The following is a 21,964-nucleotide window of genomic DNA, read 5'->3' as shown; positions in this document are numbered from 1 at the left end:
GAGAAAAAGGCCTGGAATGTTCTTCACGAGAGCGAGCGAGCGAGATGGTCGCTGACGTTGGAAGTAAGGGGTGGCAGGATGCGGACGAGGAAATTTTAAGACCGTTGTAGGAGGCCGTCGAGGAGGCTGTCGTCGTGCCAAGTTTCGTCGACCTGTCGGCTTTTCGTCTCCCGCTGCATTTTTGCGACAAAATTTTCTCCCCTTGCGCTGGGCCGCGTAAAAATCGATAACCAGAGCGTTGTTCGTTTCGTGGCTTCTCGCTCGCAATGCGGCGAATTTGAGCGTGAAGCGTACCGTTTGCAAATATCGTCGGAAAAGAGAGATTTGCGTGACCATAAAATAAAAATGAAGTATTTCATTACCTGTCGCGCAAACATATAAATATAATGCCAAGTTGAAATCAAGTTTCAACAAATCCAATTATTTTTTTCACTATCGGATATCATATCACGTAACTGTTTTTTTTATTCTCACGTAAAAACAGATGTCTAATTGTGTTTTCGTGGTTAATCGTGTTCCATTTTCGCCTAGCGGTCTCGACTCTCGTATTTTTTCCTTTTTTTCTGTCTCTCGTCCCTCTTCTCGCTAACATGCGAGTTCGATCCGCGTTTCCGTCGTCGGGCCAGTGCGTTTCAACAAGAGCAAGCGAGCGTGAGTTATTTGAATTTATTTCGCTGTCGTGCCATCGGCTAGACGGTAACTTTATTGCCAAATGTTAAAAAATGCTAAGGGAGTTAATTGTGTGGAAACTATAGTTGTTTTGAGACAGCGTCCTCTTAATTTATAACAATTTATCATCTCTTGTCATATAAGTTTTTTTCGATTATATTTATATCTATTATACATTTTTTTATTTTTCTAATATCATTGATTGATTCTTTAACATCTGCGTTCATATTCAAAAAATTGTGTGTGTGTGTGAAAAATTTAAAGAACTTTTATTATTTTCTCTAAAAATAAATATTCCTTTTCTTACATTTTACACATAAGCATTAATTTTATATATTCTGTTTGATTGAAATATAAAATAATAACATTTTTAATATCCTTATACAGAAAAAAAGTTTTCCAATAAGTTTATTAATTGATATATCAATAATTTAAAAATAAAAATAAAAACGATATTTATTCTTTATTTGCAACTTCCGACGGAAACGCCGACTTTAGGTGGAAATGTCAGTCAGATGGATCGAAAGGATCGTAATTATAAGACTTTAATAATTTTGTTACATATATTCTGAATGGAATGTCGCGATAACTTTAAAATTTATTAGGAAAGTATATTTTTATTACGATGATACCTTCGAGAGTGATTTTGATGAGAATTATCTGGGACCATCTCATTGATCGATTTTTACATGCAGTCGATTTAGTTATAAAGACGAACATATATATTTCAAAATCGAATTTAGATTTAAAATCCAATTATATCCTTTTTATATTTATAATGTCACCAAAGATACAAAGATTATATATAAAAAGGAGAATATATAAAATATATGAAAAGAAGATAAGAATAATTTTTTAAATATGTAACTTGAAATGACATTTTACTCATTAAATTTATTTACCGTCCTTTACTATTAAAAAAATAATAGTAAAAAAGTCAAAATAACTTTGCTTTTTTTAATCGAACAAAAAGTATTCAGCCAATTTTTATTATTGCAATTTGTTACCGATTAGAAACTAATAAATTTCTTTCGATTTTTGTCAGATTATCGTAAATGCCTTAAAAATGGCGATTATTACGAGAACCAGTCTGTATATTTTTTAAAATATTTTTAAATATGTTGTAGAAAAATAACAGATGCAAAAGTGTGTCCTGTATTTTGAAAACAACAATTTTATAAATATGTAAAAATGGAGGAAATCCTTAAAATTAATTTTAATTAAAAGTAGTTAAAAAGTTAGGTTGACTTCATCAAGTTGTTTAACGAGTTGAAACAAACGAAAAGAGGGAAAGTATCTATTTTCTATTTATGGAGGAGTATTCTTATCCGGCAAAAAATACATGCATCAACCAAATATGCGTCGGCATAAATTTCGCGTGTGTTTCCCAAGCGAGCGCACCTAATCCCCGATGCATTTTTACGGAGTTCACTTTCTCGGCTTCGGCTATTAATCGTACGTCTACCGTACGGCCGCTTCATTATGGAGGACATTAACGCGAGGCGGCACGTATACGCCGAAAAATTTAAAATGCACGAGATCTAAAGCTCGGTTAATAAACGCGTTTAGTGGCAGTAAAACTTCTTGTTAATGGTGCGCCCGCCTTTATATATACGCTTTACCGTGCAAAGTTCTCAAAGGGCGAAGACCTGCTTTTTATGCCGCCGAAACAATGTCGGATTTAGTATTAGATGTCTTGGGCAAATAAGACCGAGATAAACGATCGTATTTTCACAATTTTCTCTTTACTCTCTTATTTTCCATATCTCAGAGAATATCTTTGTTTGAATAACACACATTTTAGAATCTCTCTTTTAGAGATTCTAAAATTTAGCTTATAATTAGAAAAACAGAGTCGCCCGTTTTTTCTCCCTTTTTCCTCTTTCCATTTTTTAAATATAATAGCTTTTATACTTGTATAAAATAATACACGCGTGTATATTCTGTCACAATTGAAAAATAAAATGCTAAATTAAAACTCTAATGTATTAAACGCTTTAGATACAGCTAAAATAAGACAACATCGTATAATTAATTATGCATACGTCCAAGTCACAGTTTTCTTGAATTCTTGTTGCAGCGATACCTCAGGAGAGGCCAATGATAACGGGAGAGGAAAAGGTGTACGCGAGTGGCGACGTGCTCGCACTGAATTGCACCAGCGGCAAGTCCAATCCTGCGGCGAAACTTAAATGGTTCGTTAATGGCGAGCAGGTGAGCAAAATCACTTTTAAACATTTCTTGAAAAGTACTTTCCGCAGCATCGGGAAAAATATCAGACAAGAAGGTAGAGGCATCAGCCACTAAACTGAATCTTTTATCGTTTCAATCAAAGTAACATATAGACAAATATAAACTAGAGATGTACCCGCGCGCACATGACAAGGAGAAAATGGAATGTTTCACGATCGATATCGTATTATTGTGTCTTTGTTGGGGGGAGAGAACGAGGAGGGTGAAAGCGTTTGCAACACAGGGACTCACTGTCGCACGGGTGAACAAGCTTCCGCAAAATCTATAGAACATATATGTATATAGCGTTGAAGCTTGGAATAGCACGTGGCCCAGGTGAAGCGGGTCACGCGTTGAGGTCGGATGGTGTTGCATCGGTATTGGGGAGGATGAAAAGCAGAAAGGGAAGAGGCAAGCTGATTTCACAGTAAGCCGACTGAGAGAGAGTTCGGCCGTCCGTCGTGGCTCGATTTCATCGCGCAAGCAACGGCGACGCTTGATGAGCCAAAGCTCCAATTAACGACCGGCGAAACGGATCTCTCCGTGTGCGGTAGCATCGACCACCACTGCTGAACGTCGGTGTTCAGCGCCTTCTAACGCGCGTCTACGGACCGGCGTGGCGTCACGAACGATGATTTTACTCTCTCGCTCTCCCATCCTAGTCCGTTCCAAACTTCTGTTTATAGTCTCGCGGAGAACATTGTGAATCGAATTCAAGCGAATCGGAAGCGAAAAGGAGACGACGGGTCGAGACAAAAACCGCGACTCACTAATTAATCCGAACGTGCAATAAGAAAGGGGCTAATTTGCGTTTGTGGTGGAAAAAGCGAACCGGAGCGAGAACGAAGATTCGCACGAGAATTCTACGCTTTAATTGTTATCTCCTCCTTGGCGCACGATAATCCCGAGATGAATTCAGAAGGGAGAGGAAAGGAGGAAGTGGGCTTTATTCTTATTTCATCCGTTCACTTCGCTCGTGTTTTTAAATCTAGCACGTCTAGCACTGCCTGCCACTCGTCGGTGTCTGTTTTTTCGCGCGCCGAGAACAGACACGTTCGATAAATCGACGAAGAGACGAGAGAGAGAGAGAGAGAGAAAGAGAGTTCTATTCGGCGCGCGGAATTTTTATTTCTCTCGTTTCACGTTATTATTACAAAGTTTCCATTCTCTCGTCACGAATAATTCAATCCTCCTATCGCTCGAGGCCGCTGGAGCTTCTATCGCATGCATATTGATGTATCGTTATCGGCGCTGCCAAGGGAAGAAAACGCGAACATACTCTTGACTTTAAGCGAGAATAAAAAAAATTTTTTTTCGGTAAAGTATCACCGAGAACGAATGCCGAATATCTTAGTTCCGGTTTTTGTCCGAGAAGCAGACTCGTAATTATTTTCATTCTACGGACGAGAATAATAGGACCAATTAGATGTGCTGGGTGGAGAGGAATGGTATAGATTCAGGTTACAAAGAGAATATTAATCTTATCTCAAGCATACAGAAGGCAAAGGATTACGACCATAACTTATGCCAGAGTAAAAAGTTACTCTCCTCTGTTTGCAATCTTAAATACACTTACAATTAAATGTACATGCGAAGTAAGTAGGCCGGATTATAACTGCCTCGTGTTCCTTGTAAAATTTTCTTCAAGTATTATAATATTACCGAAAATGTGAGATTGCGCTGTCTTCGGAGTATATTCAATTTGTAAAACATGAAAGAGATTAAATATTTCATTAAAAAATTAAAAAATTAGGCTCGTGTGGATTCAAATCAACTAATCAATGATAGGTCGACTTAACGAGCTAGATTGTTTAGGATGTTAAAAATTATTTAACATCCTAAACAATCTAGCTCGTTAAGTTGGCCTATTATTGATTAAGTGAAAGGGATTTTTTCACCGTTTACGGAAGATCATTCGCTGTAAACAGAGATAGAAAGTGTCAATATACACAGTGCTTATACGTCGAGAATAGGCAAATCGCATCACGTAAAATGCAAGTGCTTTCCGGTGAAGCTTTAAAGAATCAAAGATTACGCCGATATAACGAGCGATGCTTCTTCAAGAGCTTCTTCGCAGTGGATCGCATGCGACGGCGCCGAAACTTTCTCCCTTATCTTTTGGACTCCGGTCTTCCTTTTCCGCGGAAACACACCCCCACCCGTTTCACCCCGTTTTCCCTTCGAGAAAACTTTGCAACGCTCCCAACGACGTCCATTAGAAGTTGCGCGAGTTTAGTATAGCACTTAACAACTAATATTGTTTCGGAAATGTTCGTGTCGCGAGACTCGAAAAACCTGTTAACGCGAGTCAAGTAATCTCTCTCGCAAAGGGAAAAAGTTCGATCGCTCGCCAACTTCAGAAATACGTTGCAGATGAGCAGCATGACGGGAGAATCATTGTCGTTATAAAGTGACGAAAAGGTCGTAAAATCGATCAAACTGGTTTCTCTCGATTTTTAAACTATTCCGCTCTTTTCTTCTCACGAATTCTCCTTTTTATTTTAATTTTACATTTGCGATCGACGGCAAAAACTTTTTATTTATTCATTCAATTTTGTGTTATTCAATCTTTAATATTTGAAATTATCATTAATAATAGCAATTAATATTATTCAGTTTTATGATTTATATAGGATTTATTTAAAATAATCTTCAAATAATATATATGTACATATAGAAGTTTTATCAAATAAGTATTATTTTTGTGATATGCACGAACTAAAAACAAAAAAATTATTGTATCTCTGAGAATTAAAAAAAAGAATTTTTAAAATTGCATTTGAAAAAAAAAGATGTTAAAATATATTTTAATTTTGAACTAAACGCACATACAAGAAGATGAGGTTACTGTAGATGATTATGACGCGGGAAAAAGCGAGGGCGGCTGATTTCCAGCTCGCTAACCTCGTAATAGTCACTTTTTAACCCTTTGTCATCAGGTCGTCGTCGTATAAAACCGACGAAAATGGCGCCACTCTACGAGGATTGCTATATACCGTTTGAACGAGTATTTTTTATGGATTATGTTGCTGTAAAAGCAAATGCCGTTGTGACTTGTAATATTATTGCTGGCATTTTATATTATGAATATTATGTTTGCGTCTGCGAGAAACGATAATCGAGAATTATTTCGCGAGTCCTAATGAATTTTTTCTATAATTTTACCAGCCAGTGCTTAGAGAAATTAGCTTCTTTCCGAAACGAACGTTCTTTTTAAACGAGGTATTTTTCACATTAATCGTTTGGCGTTACATATTAATTAGTTTTTACGACAATCTTGAATATTCTTAGTTTTTGCAACGTTTATTTTACTAGCGAGTGCTTAGAAAAATTAGCTTCTTTTCGAAACGAACGTTCTTTTTAAACGAGTTATATTTCACATTAATCGTTTGGCGTTACATATTAATTAGTTTTTACGACAATCTTGAATATTCTTAGTTTTTGCAACGTTTATCTAAATATATATGCACTATATATACTTGTTTATGATTATAAAATATTACGTTAGAGGTTTTATATTACAATCGAGAATCATGACTTATCGATATCAGGGAATATACACCAGATGTTTCAATAAATAAGCTAACAAGAGAGGAAGTAACTGGCGCGAAAGGTCACGTTACTTTATATAGCACAGAGCTCCTATTTCGATGGAACAAATACAAAAAGAATTTAAATTACAGGGTTGGAAAGAATATTGTTGGTGTTGTATATATAAAATTAAAGAGAGAGAAATGTCGGTATATAAATATATATATATATATATATAGGTATATAATTAAAGAAAGAAAGATGTTGGAGATGGTGGCAGTCACGAATCGCAGTGGATGCAATCAACAGGATCAAGAGTATCCGAGCAACTTAAAAGTGATTTAATTTTCCGGCATTTATATTTTTCTTACGCTGCCATTATTTTCTTTTTCCTTTTTTTTTTTTTTTTTTACCGAGCGCGCACATCAAGACAAACTGCCGGACGACAATTGTTCAAAGATAAATATATAAGTACGCCATAGATATGCCAAGAGAAAGATGATAAAATTGCATCGTATTTCTGCACAAAGTAGAATGTATGCAGGCAAATGTACAGCGTATATATGTGGCATATCAGAATGGAACGCGTATGTTTCGCTACAAAGAAACATATGGCGCTCGGCAACAAAATCAGACGGGAGCACTGTAGAATTCATAAACGATACAGAAAATACACGAAGTACGAGCGTTAAAATTTATCGATAATATGCCAAAACAACATCAGGCCGCTGAAATATTTCGGCAGACGCGATGTCCGCCGGATCTTTGTCGTTCCTGAGATACCGATGTATATTCCTTTTGTACATCATCAACATTCTTCCCTCGAGATCCCTCTTATCCATCCAACACCGACGTATATCGACTTATCCCTCTAACATTCAAACAAAACAAACTCACTTCCCATTCCTCTCTCTTTCTCTCGCCCCATTTACGTAACCGTGTCCCGACAATCGCGCGATTTCGTTACCTTAATTACGAAATTCTGCACTTCAAACGAGCGTCACGTCGAAACTTTCAACGAAGTTTCGTCTGTCAACTTTCGCACGTTCCGCACCGTTGGTTGCCCGTCTTCTTGCTTAACGCGCACACACGCACACACTCGGCTCCGGCCGAAAGTTTTTCGCCCACGATAGAAATATTCAAGAGCCCGTCCTGTGTGCGCCGCCGCATAAAGTTCGGCTCGCACGTGCACGCGCGCAAAGTACAGTCACAAGGTGGTTTATTAATAGGAGGCAAAGGGGTCGAGTCTCTCGACTTTCGAAGATAAACGGGAGGACACATAGAGCTCTACCCCGGCGCGGAGTAAAATTGGGAGAACGAGCTAGAAAGAGAGAGGGAGAGAAAAGACGGCACGGAATAAGCGAGCGGAATTGTGTCGTTGTCGTCGTCTCGCGGCAAAAAATGGAAATTTCAGTCGCATAAAGTACGACATACGGTATAAAGAACTTGCGAGGACTGGAATTACAAAGCGATGTTCGTATATCTGGCTGTTGCATAAAGTCAAGACACGAATACGACGAATCTGGCAAAGGGTGTATTTGATCATTAATAAATTTTATTTGCCGCGCGCGCGTTGTCTTTTATCGAAATAAATATTAATAATAAAAAAAGATTGCCTGCGCGCGAGTACACATGTTTTTTTGAGCGATATTTTGATATTAATAAAGCATAAGGGAAAAAGGATATAAAATATTTATACGTGATAAATTGGTATCGCAATTTTATCACTCCAAAATATATTCATGAATTACAAAAATATATATGCAGCACTTTATTTATTTATTTATTTATTGAATGAGACATAGTCTTAACCCTAATTATGTTGAAGATATTAGATACAAAATAAGATGAGATCTAGGTAAAAATATTTTAGCCACATCATTAAATTATTAATACAATGGAACGAGAGAAGGAAAAGTATAAAAATAATTGATAAAATTATTAAATAACAAATAACATTTCTTTTTACATATATGTATAATATAATGTACGTATAATATATTTGATTTAAGATTTATTTATTTAATATTTTTTCTCATACACATAGAAGAATCTCGTTTTCTTAGTCGTCCTATATCTTTCACGTTTTATTTTTTTTTTTTTTTTACGTATTTTTTAATAGCTACGTTTTTTTACGTCGAATGATTGTTATAACACACATTTACTGCATCTCATATATAATAATGAGAACTTTATCCGCGATACCGGCGTTGTTTGCCAACACGCCTGTTTACATTTAATTCCATTTCAACACGATACCTCGTAATCAAGTTCGCGATAATCTCGAAGCTGTCGCACCGATATTAACTTCGTCTCTAAACGATATTTGTTCGCTGTATCACGTTGCATAATGTACACCCGGTAGAATCGGTGGAATCACGTCGAAGCAACGTGCAGGAACATTATCGTCGGCCTGCAGCATCACATTTGCGCTTCCCATTTCCTCTTCGATGTCTTTGCGTACTCCGAAACGATACAACGATGCATCTGTGCATCCCCTTCTTCTCTAGCGCTTCTTGGTTTCACGGTACTAGTCTACGATTTATTAGATATATAATTATCCCGCACATATTCTTGTGTCATATGCCCTTGCGATTTATGTCTTCCTTCTTACGCAAGGTTCTTAGTCCCGAGAGAACGTCGATTAATTAGCACGAATTAGAAATTGGAATAATAACGTTTCGTAAGAACGAATATAATTAACTCCATTTTCGTAGATAACAGTATATGTTGCATTATGTCTTCATGTTTCCATTTTTTTTATTTATCAATCTTCTCAGATTGAACAGTTTTCCAAGTTAATTAATCACGTAAATTTAGAACGTAATCTAAATAGACGCGAGCAATTCTAAGTGATGACAAAAATGTATTTATAGCTCGACGGTTACTGATCTATTCATGCTCGAAACTCGTAATAGCAATCTATTCGACGGAACGTCGCGGCATTCATTCTTTCCCGATGCTCGGAATCGAAAAGTTACTTTCAATGCAATTGGATTTGGTCGCCGCGAGGGAAAACCGTTGCTCAATGAACGATGTTTTTTTCCAGGTGAAATCCGATTCGGAAATGGTGTTCGAGCAACACGGACTGTACTCGACGATATCGAGTTTGCTGCTCGAGCTGGAGCCGGGTCATCTCGCAAGCGACAAGATAAACGTCAGGTAATTTCAGTTTTTACAACGTGTAGTATATTTCCGTCGTTCGAACGTAGCCGTTGCTTATGGCACCTCGGCACATACCCCATAAATATACATCGCTCTTGCTCTCGCGAGCATCGAGAGTTGGTTTTACGCGAGTTTCGCGCGATAGAAGCGCGATAATTTACCCTTTTGTCCGGCCGGCCGGAGAAACACCGTCGTGCTCCGACTCCTAAGCATGATCGAATGTCTTGTTGCAGGTGCGAGGCGACGGTGCGGTCGAGTCACGACATCGACGAACCGTTCGTGGACACGCGCAACACCGAGGTCTTCGGTAAGTTCACATGACGTTACATATAATCGATATATAACCGGCGAACAAGAACGGAACTAAAGCTCAAGTTCGCGTAGATAAGATTATGGTATAATCAAAGTCGTGTCGCCTGGAGCTTGAATCCGACTACATTCGATCGAATAAATTAATCGATTTAAAACTGATTTAAACGCGTATTCGATTCATGTATTTTTTTACATTTTCTCATCCTTTTTAAGCCTATTTTAAATGATGCACGATAATATTAGAGACCGAATTCCATGGACAATTCGATATACCATGTAAATCTAAAAGCATACTTGCAGAATCAGAGGAGATTATATTTATAAAATTATTTGTATTTAAATTTTCTGCTTCTACGTCTATATGTATTATTTTACTGAATGGAAAATGTACGCCAGATATGCGTAATAAAATGACGAATTTAATAATTTTAATCCATGATTCAAAAACTTTAACCACGTATATACGTAGGTTGAAATAGCAGATTCCTGATCCCGAGAATAAATTATACGCATGCAAGAGAAAATATGAGAATTAAATTATTTTTGTACATTATTATATATATATATATATATATATATATTTATTTATTAAATTATCGTATACGTGAATGCATATAGCTAAATAATAAACCGATGGTAAACCTGAAAATGAGAAGTCATTGAGAATACAATTCAAATTACGCATGCGCTTGCGTACGTACAGATATCTGATATTATCTCTATAATTATCATAATTTTAATTCGAACATCTATATATATAATTATATTTGCCAATACAAGATTTTATTCCCTATTTATAGTTTCGCATTTATAATTTAAAACGATGAATAAGAATGCTATCTCTAAGAATTTTATAGATCGTATAAAGTAAGAAATTCTAGCCATACTCCCCGAGTCGAGTGTCTGCGATAGCTTCGATTATCGATATTATGTTCATTTCTTTTAAAGTAACCACTCGAGGGGGAAATTTATACTTTATTATTTCCTGGCATGCGAAATTAACGTAGGGCCGGCGAGGTCCGACCTGTGGGGAAGGGTGAACAAGGGTCGCGGAGAAATTAAGACAATAATTTACAACCACGTTACCACCTGCTCGCGCGCAACACGTCCGCTCGATCCGCACCTGGAGCTACTCTTCTCTCTCTCTCTCCGGATTCCGCTCGCAATTCCGCGTGCATTCGTTCTCATTTTTAATTTCTACCTAAATTAATCCCGACCACTTTTCGCTCGCATTTCTCCCCCTATCTTCCTTCACGATCCACACCTACCTCATCTTCGGTATCTTCGGAGTCGCGTTACAAGGCAATCGATATACGCATATAACATACACGCAATAAGGACGAAATTGCGGAAACGCTCCGTTTCCCTCGCACGAGGTAGTAGTATCGTCGAGGGAGAAAATCGGAACAGCAAATCTGGAGAGCAAAGAGGGGGGACCGAGGGTGGGTGGAAGGATACGTGATTCATCAAATCGTGTACAGTGGTGTGTCTCGTATGTACTCGCGTTCGCGGCAACGCCCGGCGCGCAACGCGGTTAAATATTTATCAACTAATCCCTCGCGTCACGCAATTTGAGTTAGAATAAGAAATTCACGATACGCGTGTGCCGTTACATGGCGCACACGTACGTTGCGTGTGTATGTGTGTATATATATATAAATATATATATATATAATATATATATATATATATATATATATATATACGTAAATACGTATATACACATATCACGAGATTTTTACCGCAATAGTATTTTTCGTAGTCGCTCGATGCGCCATAAATCGACTTTTCGCGAGCGCGACTCGTTTACACGCGGCGCGATGGCAATATTTTATAGTGATGTAAGCAGACTATTTTTCGTGGGACACGCGCAGACACTCGCCAGTTGACCCGGTCGTTGAAATCGCACTGACAACGTTCGAGAGCGAGAAAGATAGGACGCAGTGCCTATATACGGTGCACACTCTCCGCCTGGAGCATCATGCTTCGATTCGGGTCAATTTTGTCGGAATGAGCCGCCACAGCCGATCAGCCAGCGATTCACACCGCTTCGAACGCGCGTATCTCTCTCTCTCTCTCTCTCTTTTATTAGGGCCACAAAGGTAATCAACGATTTACCACATTTATACACGATTGTACACGCCGGTGAAAAATACGTCGAAAAATACGCCAACCAGTGGAACACCTGCGGCCGACACGTTTCTCGTTTGTAATTTAGAGAGTGTTATTACATGTCGCGCTCTATATTTTTGTCAACTCTATATATATATATAGCCGTTGAATTATATCGGTCGGAAACGGATTGTAGGTGACGCGACAAGTAAATTAGAGCATATTAGAAATTATGACGATGGAGGTGATTTATTTTGCGTCACAGGGGTGATTGATCGGAATGAAATGCTTTTTTTTTTTTTGAAAATACGATATAACAATTGCAGCCCAGATCGGAAGACATTTCGAAACATTTTCGCGATTCGACAGCGCGACGGGCGATTTTTGAGAATGCGTCACGGGGCCGTAACGATTCATGCATTACGAATGCGCAACGAGAATAATCAAATGCGCGTTAGCCGCATGGCCCTGTCGCGTCACGCCGCGCAATACAAATCCCGCGGCCGGGGCGTAGGGAATTACAATGCATATAATACGCGGCATTTGACTAGCTCCGCGTATAACTACGCCATTGTAAACCGACAAACATTTCGGCGCATACAAACGCCGCGCGGCTCGAGTTATCGGGCGATGTTTTGTACGGCAAACGGCGCGCGCGGCTTTTCGTCATCTAGAAATATTCCCACTCATAAATTGTGCCGGGCCAATTCGTACATTGTTTAGTTCACCGCGTGGCTGGCTTCTTTGGTGAGAAATTTTAATTTCACGATTTCGAAAGCCCAATTCTTAAATTTCAATTGGGGCGAAAGAGAGATTTAGAGATTAAATTGAAGGATTAATGACGTGATAACGACGAATATAATTTCGTGGGGAATAAAATCATTTCTTCAACCCCTGTAGTAACATTTATCGCGATCGGTATCCAATGTTTACCGTAGTTTATACATTCAGGAATTATTGAGGATACCTATTATAATGGCGAACACGAAGAAGAGTCGCATGCTTTCATCGTCGTTAGGCCGAATGGCACTCGGCCTAATTGCCATAAGTGGGCCTCTCCGAATATCGACCGTTGGACGAGGCCTCGGGGTGAAAGGGCAAAAGAAATAAACGCGAAGAGGTAACGGACACGCGGTGGAGAACCTCCCTCTCACGCGAGAAAGGGAGAAAAAAGAGTAGAGGGAAGGAGATAACGCGTCGATCGGTGAAGTCAGGTCGAACGGGTTGGCAGGAAGGAGAGGACAGGTAAGAAGAGGTAAGGCAAACCGGAAAAGACGTCGAACGACTCGAAGAAATTGCTCTTAACGATCTTCGATTTTCTCGTTAGGCGGAATCGTTCCTGGAAGCGCTCTATGCGACGGCCTGCTACGCCTCTTGCATTTATCGCCGAGGTAGTAGCTACATACCTTATAGCTCCGCCAACTATCAGTTTTCTTTCTATCAACGGCCACCCCTATCGTCTCCCTGTGTCGCTTCTCTCGCTGTCTCTCTTTCTCCCGTTCTGGGTTCCCCCTTTTTGCGACTTTTCAAATTATCACCTCCTTTTCTCCCTTTTTTCTCTCCTTGTTCCTTCTTTAACCTAGTCGCTATTTAACTCGGTCACGACGTCTTCAATCTTGCCAAGACGCCCGACTCGGCCTGCTTTAATTCATTTTAAACTGAACAAAACGAGTTAACTCTCGTCGCTTTAAAATGTTTTTACAATGTTTTACTTCTTTATATATATATGTATGTATGTATTTTGTTAATTACGTAATTATGTTTGTACTATAGTAGAATATTATATCGTGTTATACATATATTTATTATACGTGACACAAATATATCTGTTGCGTTATTAATTAACTAATTCAGTAATTTAATAATGAAAATAACGAATTAGGTCAGATATTTCAAAAAAAAATGTGACATACGGTTTTAAGCTACCATTGTGAAATAAAATATAAAACCGACAATTAACGTAATTACTGAATGTCATTCTTCTGTTTGCAAAATTCTACATTTAAAAAACGAAGAATGTAAAGCGAAATGTAAGGAACCAACGATATAGGAGGAAAAAAAATTCAAAATGAGGTAAAATGTTAGCGCTAGGATATGAATACATCCAAATTTCAACGCGTACTTTTTTCGCAAAAATCACAGGAAAAAAATAATAGTAGAGCAGATGACACGTTTGAGACAGGTGGTAGTGTGACCCTCGACCATATATACTTCAATGCGTAACTTTTGTATGAGAGCGGAAAGACTACACGCGTAACTTTATTCTTTTCACAAATAATATCGAAATGTATAGTGAACTGACAATAGCTTCGGCTGAGTTATGTCATATCGACGATATTGTATTTCTCTTTATATTTCCGGAATGAGCTGAATGCCGTTCCCTTCGAAGCGTGGATAAAAATACCGCACATATTCGTTGGTTCGTTCCCGAAAAAAAAGAGAGAGAGAATATGAAATAACTCTGAAAAACCGTACCGAGTAGTTAGATGATTTTCAGTAGCTCAATAGGATCCTCGAGTTATGTCATATGGATGACTGGTATTGTCTGCCTGTTTACGTTACCTGAATAGCGGTTACATTGTTTCACTTTTTCATGCGATGTATGACGGTCAAGTTGTCACACGTCCGTGATTTTCCTATTTTCTGACGTAACAGAAACGTAGCGAGTTCTCGTTCGGCTTTATTGCGATTCAATAATTTCTCGTCAACGCGAAAGAAAAACTATCGGATTCTTTCATAAACATTTTTATCATAATATTAATGTGATTGAAATAAAAACTGTTCTGCGGCTTATTATAATTTTCCCTCAATCAATTAATATATATAAATATTATAATATTTACAATTAATATATATAAATATTCTATACGTACTCATTCGTGTGAATAGGAGATATTTCTGCGGTAAAAATATTTTTTGCTTAATGCATTTTTTATGACATTCATTGTAACTCATCATACATACAAATGCAGCATATTGATTTTTTATTCAGTGACTACATTTTTTTCGTTATATTTTGACGTAATTATACACGTATTTTAGTACAGTCTAGAATAAAGATAAAAGTAATTCGTATTTATATAGAATGTATAACAAAGAATGTGTAATACAAAAATGAAGATGACATTTAATTATAGATAAAGTCGTTCATCTTGTTTACGATGTGTTCGACAGTTACACGTTTCAGCTAATTCAATTCAAATTATATTTGCATTTTTAGACAGTTTATATTAGCTAGTTCTATATTTATTCAATTATTATTTTTTTTATTCTTATTAAAGGATATTAAATTATCTGAATTGGCTGATGGACGAATTTATTTTTACAAACCACGTACACATACGAAATATATATATATATAATTTCTAGAGTTACATTATATGACCCTGCTTTATTCATATGATTTATCGATGTGAAACGAGGAATTTGCGGTGATATTTTTCTATTCTATATTATAACGTAATCTTCATCTTTTTCTCCATTTGTCTGAGATTGGAATAATTGAATGTCACGCGATTGATATTACATTGTCATTCAAGTTGAAATTAGAATCTTTTTTTCACTAAATGGATTGGTTACTAAAACGAACATGAGAAAAAAAATTTTTAAAAAACTTTATAAGAGCAATAATAACTTTATAATAAGACAACTTGTATAATAAATAATTTGTAAATGATAAGGACATATTACTACAAGTTTCTAACAAATTAAACGCTGAATAACTTGCAAGTTTTTCCATTTCAATTATGAAATAAACTGTCACTTACAATCTGTCAAAGACAAATGGAAGAAAAATACTTGCACAATTTCTAAGCTTTTCATTCCGTCGTGTTTCAGTTCGAGGTCTCGCCACCCTGACGACACCTTCGCTATGTCTGCTGGCGGCAGCGGTCCTGCAACGATTTTTGTTGCCCGTGTAGATCCTTTGATGAGGGGATCGGAACGATTCTAATAGCAGAGAGAAAACAGGGAGAAAGCTGTTAACGGGAGAAAAGAAAGGCGAGAGGCAACAAAAGTTTCGTGGTGAAAGACAATCATATCTTAATACGAAGCGAACTGCGACGAGAAAAATCGGAGGATATAATTAGTTAGATTTATGAATCGTTATTGTGTAACAGTGAATGATCCTCGTGATTTTTACGTCGCGGCGCCTTCTCGTTAAACCGAAGAATCGAGCTGGGCGAGTATCGTCGATTTGCTCGTCTTTGTTCTCGAAAGATAATATCTCTTGCCCATCTCCCCGACACACATAATCTTAGATAGTTTAATTAATCGCGGAAGAAAGTACGCGATATATAATCAAGTGGACACATCCACCAAGTTCTCGCACGTACGAAGAACTCCTCGGCGAGCATCGATTCCGTTGGAGTCGATATCTGCGTCATGACTCGTGAAATAGATTCGAATCGGCCGCATTCGGGGATTCAAACTCTCAATAATGTGAGAAAACTTTTCTAACTTTTCATCTCTCAGTGATATTCTTGAAGAATAAACTTTTTTCTTTTACATTCCTAAAATAAATTTTAAATTAAATTTGACAAATACATTCAATTATAAAATATATTCAATAGAAATGCATTAAAAATGTAACGTGACCAACGAAACTAGAAATTTTTTTTTTATTTGTGAGTTTGATCCCCAGAAATTTTTATCTTCCACGTATAATTTTTCTAATAATCCAAAGAAAGAAGAGATCAATTGGAGTTATATGAACGAGAAACAAGATTTTTCGTCGAAAACAAGGTAAGAAGAAGCATTTTACTGCCAGAAATAACATTAGCGAATGATCGTGAAATTAAAAGGTTGAGAATATAACGAGCTAGAAATGCATTCGACACTTTAGATAATGGCGTATATTAATTCCCATGTGCAATTTTCATTACGGTGCAACACCTTTGACATTTGCAGTATTTTTTAAACGAAATATTAAATATGTAAATTTTATGTTTCGTATTTTTGTACAATTTATTTCTCGTTTATATTTGTCAGAAATTGTACTCGAAAGAATCATCTAAATGAAAATCTGAAAACGGAAATAACAATGTATACGAACAAAATATCTCGGGGAAATAGCTTTAAAAATAGAATATTATCTTTTGCAATAGATCATATAACTTTTATCATGCAAATTTTTGTTATAAATTGATATTTTTCTTTAAATTCATAAAATTGTGAAAATATTTGTTGCGAAAAAAAACCGTCAAGGATGTTGCACCGTAAGATTCGAGAATCCTCTCGACGTGATATCGTTGTCAGTGATAACGGGCGCAGCAATTGTCGTCGGGATGCAATCATTATTGATTGTATCATGCAGCGACCGAGTGTAAATATATACATTCCCTAGATAGACACGTTTTCATCGAACCTCGTTGTAAGCTTCCTTCATTATAATTATAACTTTTAATTGGTACGTGTAAAATTAATGTAAGAAGTCAAGAAGAAACTCGGATATCCAATTGCATAGAAACTCCTTCTCTTCTTTTATTGCGTACGATACAATACAATATTACGCCCAACCCGCTTGAATAAATAAGCACGACAAAAAATATTTTGCCTACTAGGATAAACAAAATGCTGAACAGAATCGTATTTATATGATACGGAAAAAAATATGATAGGTCTTGAAAAAATATTGATTTATTATTATCAAAATGCATACTTAAATTTTTCTATCTTTCTCATTTTGCATCTATTTTTCTAACTTATTTAAAAATTATTCAAGAGTTATTAAAGTTCTTAAAATATGCGAATGTTAAAAGAATTTCTAATTGTTGAACCGCGTAGATTTTTTTTTATTTTTTAGTCCAACGTTTCATGAACATTTTAGCTCACTTCATAAGGAAGGAACAGCCTGATACTGAACTCTTCTTTGTCAGATTTCCTTTTATATGGTGATGGAGTCGGATTTCTTATATTCTTTATATGAAGTCTGAAAAGTTTTTAATTGTGTAAGTAGTGTCGGTGAGGGGTTCTCGGCGTGTTGGTTTTATGAATTTTGAGAAGGCAGAAATATAGTCTGGAAGTCATCAGATTTTTTGAGATTAAGGTATAGTTTTTTGTCTAATAATGTTCTTTGTAAAAGATTTGTTATTTAGATTTTTAAAGATGAAATAGGGTCTTTCCTTACTTTTTGATAAATCGTCTCTAAAGACTTGCTACATTTTCTCATAGTATTTTTTCTCCATTATTACTGTTGTATTAAAAACAGTAATTTTGCATGCTATTATAAATGGATTCTGTGCATTATAAAAAATTATGTATATACGATTAAGTGTACAGCAGAAGTCGACATCGTTCGCGCAAATCTCCGGAGGTGTTTGAATATTTGATCGAATCGGTCTCAGAAGCGCTTCTCGCTAAACTTTAATGAGCGGTTTCTTAATCGCATAATCTCTTGTATATGAATATCCTCTCACCTGAATGTATGAGACTTAACGTCCAACCGCTAGATCCGCTTCGCTGAGACATCGATGTCGAATAAAGAGGATTTCTCGTTGATGCTCGCGTTCCTTACGGGAAAACCCGATGTGTGATATACTGTTATATTTATTATGCGATACACGCGATGTCGATTCGTCGATCGTGGCGACACACGACTGTACATATATAGGTATGCGAGACACGCAAAAACATATCGCGGCGCGCACACTCGGAATGCGGCAATGTAACAACTATTAATCTCGGGTGAAAAAATAACGCATTTCCATGGAGAGTCCTGTATAAATATCTACGTCAGCTGTGTGTACGTTGAACTTTGCAAATTAATCGGCTTACGCGCATGAATCATATTTTCCGATCGTTCGCGATCGTTGATGGCGGCCGCTACCGTTTCGTGTGTATATGTTTATGTATGTGTTTACATAATAAAAAAAAATAAACACTTCACGCAGCTCTCGTTACAACTCTCGTGTTCGTTTCGCATTTTCTGCCCGTACGATCTGGCTGGTATCAAACGCATAGGATAAACAGTAAGGTAAATAGATACTCTTCTTAACTTTTCATATGGCTATGATTGATGTAGAAATCATATTTTCAATTTAATAATTTTTAGGCATTTTCGTTAGCCATCCTGTCAGTTTCTTCTATTTAGACTTTTCCACAATAAAGAAACTTTGTATACCGGATTATCCTGGAGGCATCTTTTGTCTTTTAGATATTGTGCTATTTTTGTTGGTGGTTCATACAGTTTTGATGTTTGGAAGAAGAATGATGGGTATTTTTCCATCTTTTGTTCGCTCTTTCGATTTGTTTGGTCTGTGTATTGAGGGCTTTTTTAATTTGATATTTTTTTAAATTATTTTGTTTATTTGTGTTATCGTGTAAATCATTTTGTTCGAGTGTGTTGTCTTAGTTCTTTAAATGCCATCTTGATCGTTTACAAGAATGATAAGTTATCATACAGTATTAAGCTGTTCCTCCTTAAAGTAAGCTGAAATATTTACGAAACATTGGAATGAAACGAAAAATTTATGCGATTTAAATCCGAAAACCAATTCTAAAATTCTTCGCGGTATTAAATATTTTGGAAGAGAATCACAACGATTGGCGATAAAGTGTGAACATAAAAGTATTATATATTATAATATATTATAGACACATATTCGCAGAAACGACGTTACGTTATTCACTTTGTTTCGGTTTCCTTCGCCATGCATTTTTATCGACAACAATGCGCAACAAATACGACCGTTAAGCTCTTCCAGTTTCACGCTTCTCTTCTCAGAATCGATAGCTTCCCTACATAACGGCAACAAGGTCCCGCGATCATAGGATTGTTCGCAGTATACGCCGCGTTTGTACGAGGAGTCGCGAGAACCTGTAAAAAGGAATGCGAGTGCGCAGCCGTTCGTTTATAGCAATTTCAGACCGCCGTAAATCGCGCCGGAATGCTGTTGCGCGGTTTATCGGTGAATGTTGAATCTCGAGTGCCGAGCGAAACGCGTTTTCGGCGGAGATAAAATTTGTGAGAAAAAAGAACGAATATATATATATATATATATATATATGATTTTTCTTTTTTATTACGAATTATTACGGCGCGCGTGTGGAAAGTTCGCGCGATCGTGGTGTCTCTTTGACATGCAAAAGACCTGTCGGAACTTTCGCAAGCGGGAGGTAAAGTTTCGAGCGCGAGTTTATCATTAATTCTCCGCAACGTGCTACATCATGGCTTAAAAAGATGACACGTCATCGCGACAGTACGAAAGAATATATATATACATATATATATATATATATATATATATATATATATATCGTATTTAATTACGTATAATAGTACATCACTCCGAATATTCATTTACTTGAATTTTTTCCTTTTGCGATACCTTATTAAGAATCGAGAGCAAGCAGGTGGCTATATATTTGAGAGAATAATTTTATACACATAAAACCATCGTTATTCAAATAATAAAGAATACAGACTCTTTTCTCAAATACGCGCATACACACTTCATTAATATTAATTAAAAACTGCAAACACAAGTACGGGTCATTATGAAGGATGATTAAAAAGTAATAAGAGTAAACAAAACAATCATTTTGATCGTGCTAGTTCATTAACTCGTACAAATCAAGTTTTACATATAATATTATTACACATATAATTATTCCCATTTAGTTTTAGCAAACAACAATTTTTTTAACGCGATCGATCGGACGTTTTTAATATAGTAATTGAAATCTTCATTGATACGATAAATCCCAAGACAAATAACGAAGCATAAAATCTATATTATTTCCATTGTCATAATTTTCGAGCTCCAATTATCACGCTTTGCTATATAATTAATGAGTTTTGCCGCATGATTAACCATATTTGACAAAAATTGTATATAGCTGATACGTCTTTTGCGATTGCGACAGAACGTGAGAGGCACTTTACATTTACATATTACGGCGAAGCAGGCTTAGCTTTTCATTTGCTTTCAAGTGTCGTTGGGCGGCAGTATGTTTTGCGACTTATCGAGGACATATCTCCGATATTTACGGCGGTGTTGGCCGAGCGAGAATTGTACATATACCCTGTATATACCTGCGTTGTAATGTATAATAATAAATTGCTCGAGGGGACAAAGGACTTCGTACCCCGGAAGTCTCGTGCGTGATTAAACGGACGCGAGTTGTCAATTTCGCATCCGATGAAAAAGATAGCGGAAGTATTTAGCCATATATTGTGTGGAAGTGTTCAAACGGCGCGTCTCGAGATAAAAAAAATATCAGGGACATCGCCAATACAGGTAAATAAGAAATAATAAATACATTGACGCAAAAGCGCGCCCGTATCTTCATTCTTGCGAGGCGCGCGAGATGTAGTTATTAAAGGAAAAAAAAACGACGATATACTCGGTGTTAGCTTTCAGTTGTAACGAGCTTGTGGACACACACAGATACACACACGGTAAAAAAAATGAAAATGCGGAAACAAATATATGTACCTTTATGCCTGTTTTTAAAACGGTAATCGCGTGTTCCGCTCTGTCGAGAGATATATCGATAAATTTACGAGAAAAAGATTACGTTCTTATGTGTATGGCCTAATGTATATATCTCGCGAATTTAGTAATAAATCATATTTCATTATATTTCTACGATTCTTATTTTCCCTGAGAATAATTCCCCACAAATTGTATAAATATTTAATTAAAAAACCTCTATTGATTATTGCTAAAGCGCTTTGATATATACTTTTTATATATATTCTGATTGATATACTGTTATTGTATTCTGACTTGATATACGTACTTTTTATATGTTTTGTCTGGAAAAAAAAGATAGAAGAAGTTAATATTATAATATCGGTTTTTCGATGAAAAGGCAAAAAAAAATTGCTAATTATGGCACTGGCCGAGGCTATTTTTTACCGCAAATTAATATTAAAGTCGATAATTATTAGTTTGAACATATATGAGTAGGCGAGCGAGCGCGAGAGAGAGTTGATGTG

The 21,964-nt window shown here is 36.6% G+C and overlaps 1 protein-coding gene across 1 annotated transcript in view; it reads left to right on the top strand.

Moving 5' to 3' along the window:
- The window catches only part of LOC114939947 (cell adhesion molecule 1-like), a 53,855-nt gene extending 32,250 nt beyond the window's left edge, over window positions 1-21,605 (top strand). Inside the window, exons 5-8 of the mRNA XM_085483420.1 lie at window positions 2,750-2,883; window positions 9,482-9,594; window positions 9,831-9,904; window positions 15,859-21,605. Coding sequence (XP_085339546.1) covers window positions 2,750-2,883; window positions 9,482-9,594; window positions 9,831-9,904; window positions 15,859-15,941 — 404 coding nt within the window. The 3' untranslated portion in view covers window positions 15,942-21,605. The remainder of the gene's footprint in view (window positions 1-2,749; window positions 2,884-9,481; window positions 9,595-9,830; window positions 9,905-15,858) is intronic.
- The last annotated feature ends 359 nt before the right edge of the window (window positions 21,606-21,964 follow it).

The sequence above is a fragment of the Nylanderia fulva genome, unplaced genomic scaffold, assembly GCF_048542155.1.
Source record: "Nylanderia fulva isolate GAGA-0341 unplaced genomic scaffold, ASM4854215v1 Scaffold1, whole genome shotgun sequence".
Lineage (NCBI taxonomy): Eukaryota > Metazoa > Arthropoda > Insecta > Hymenoptera > Formicidae > Nylanderia > Nylanderia fulva.
Note: the sequence above shows the minus strand (reverse complement) of the source record. Positions and strands in the feature narration are given on the sequence as shown.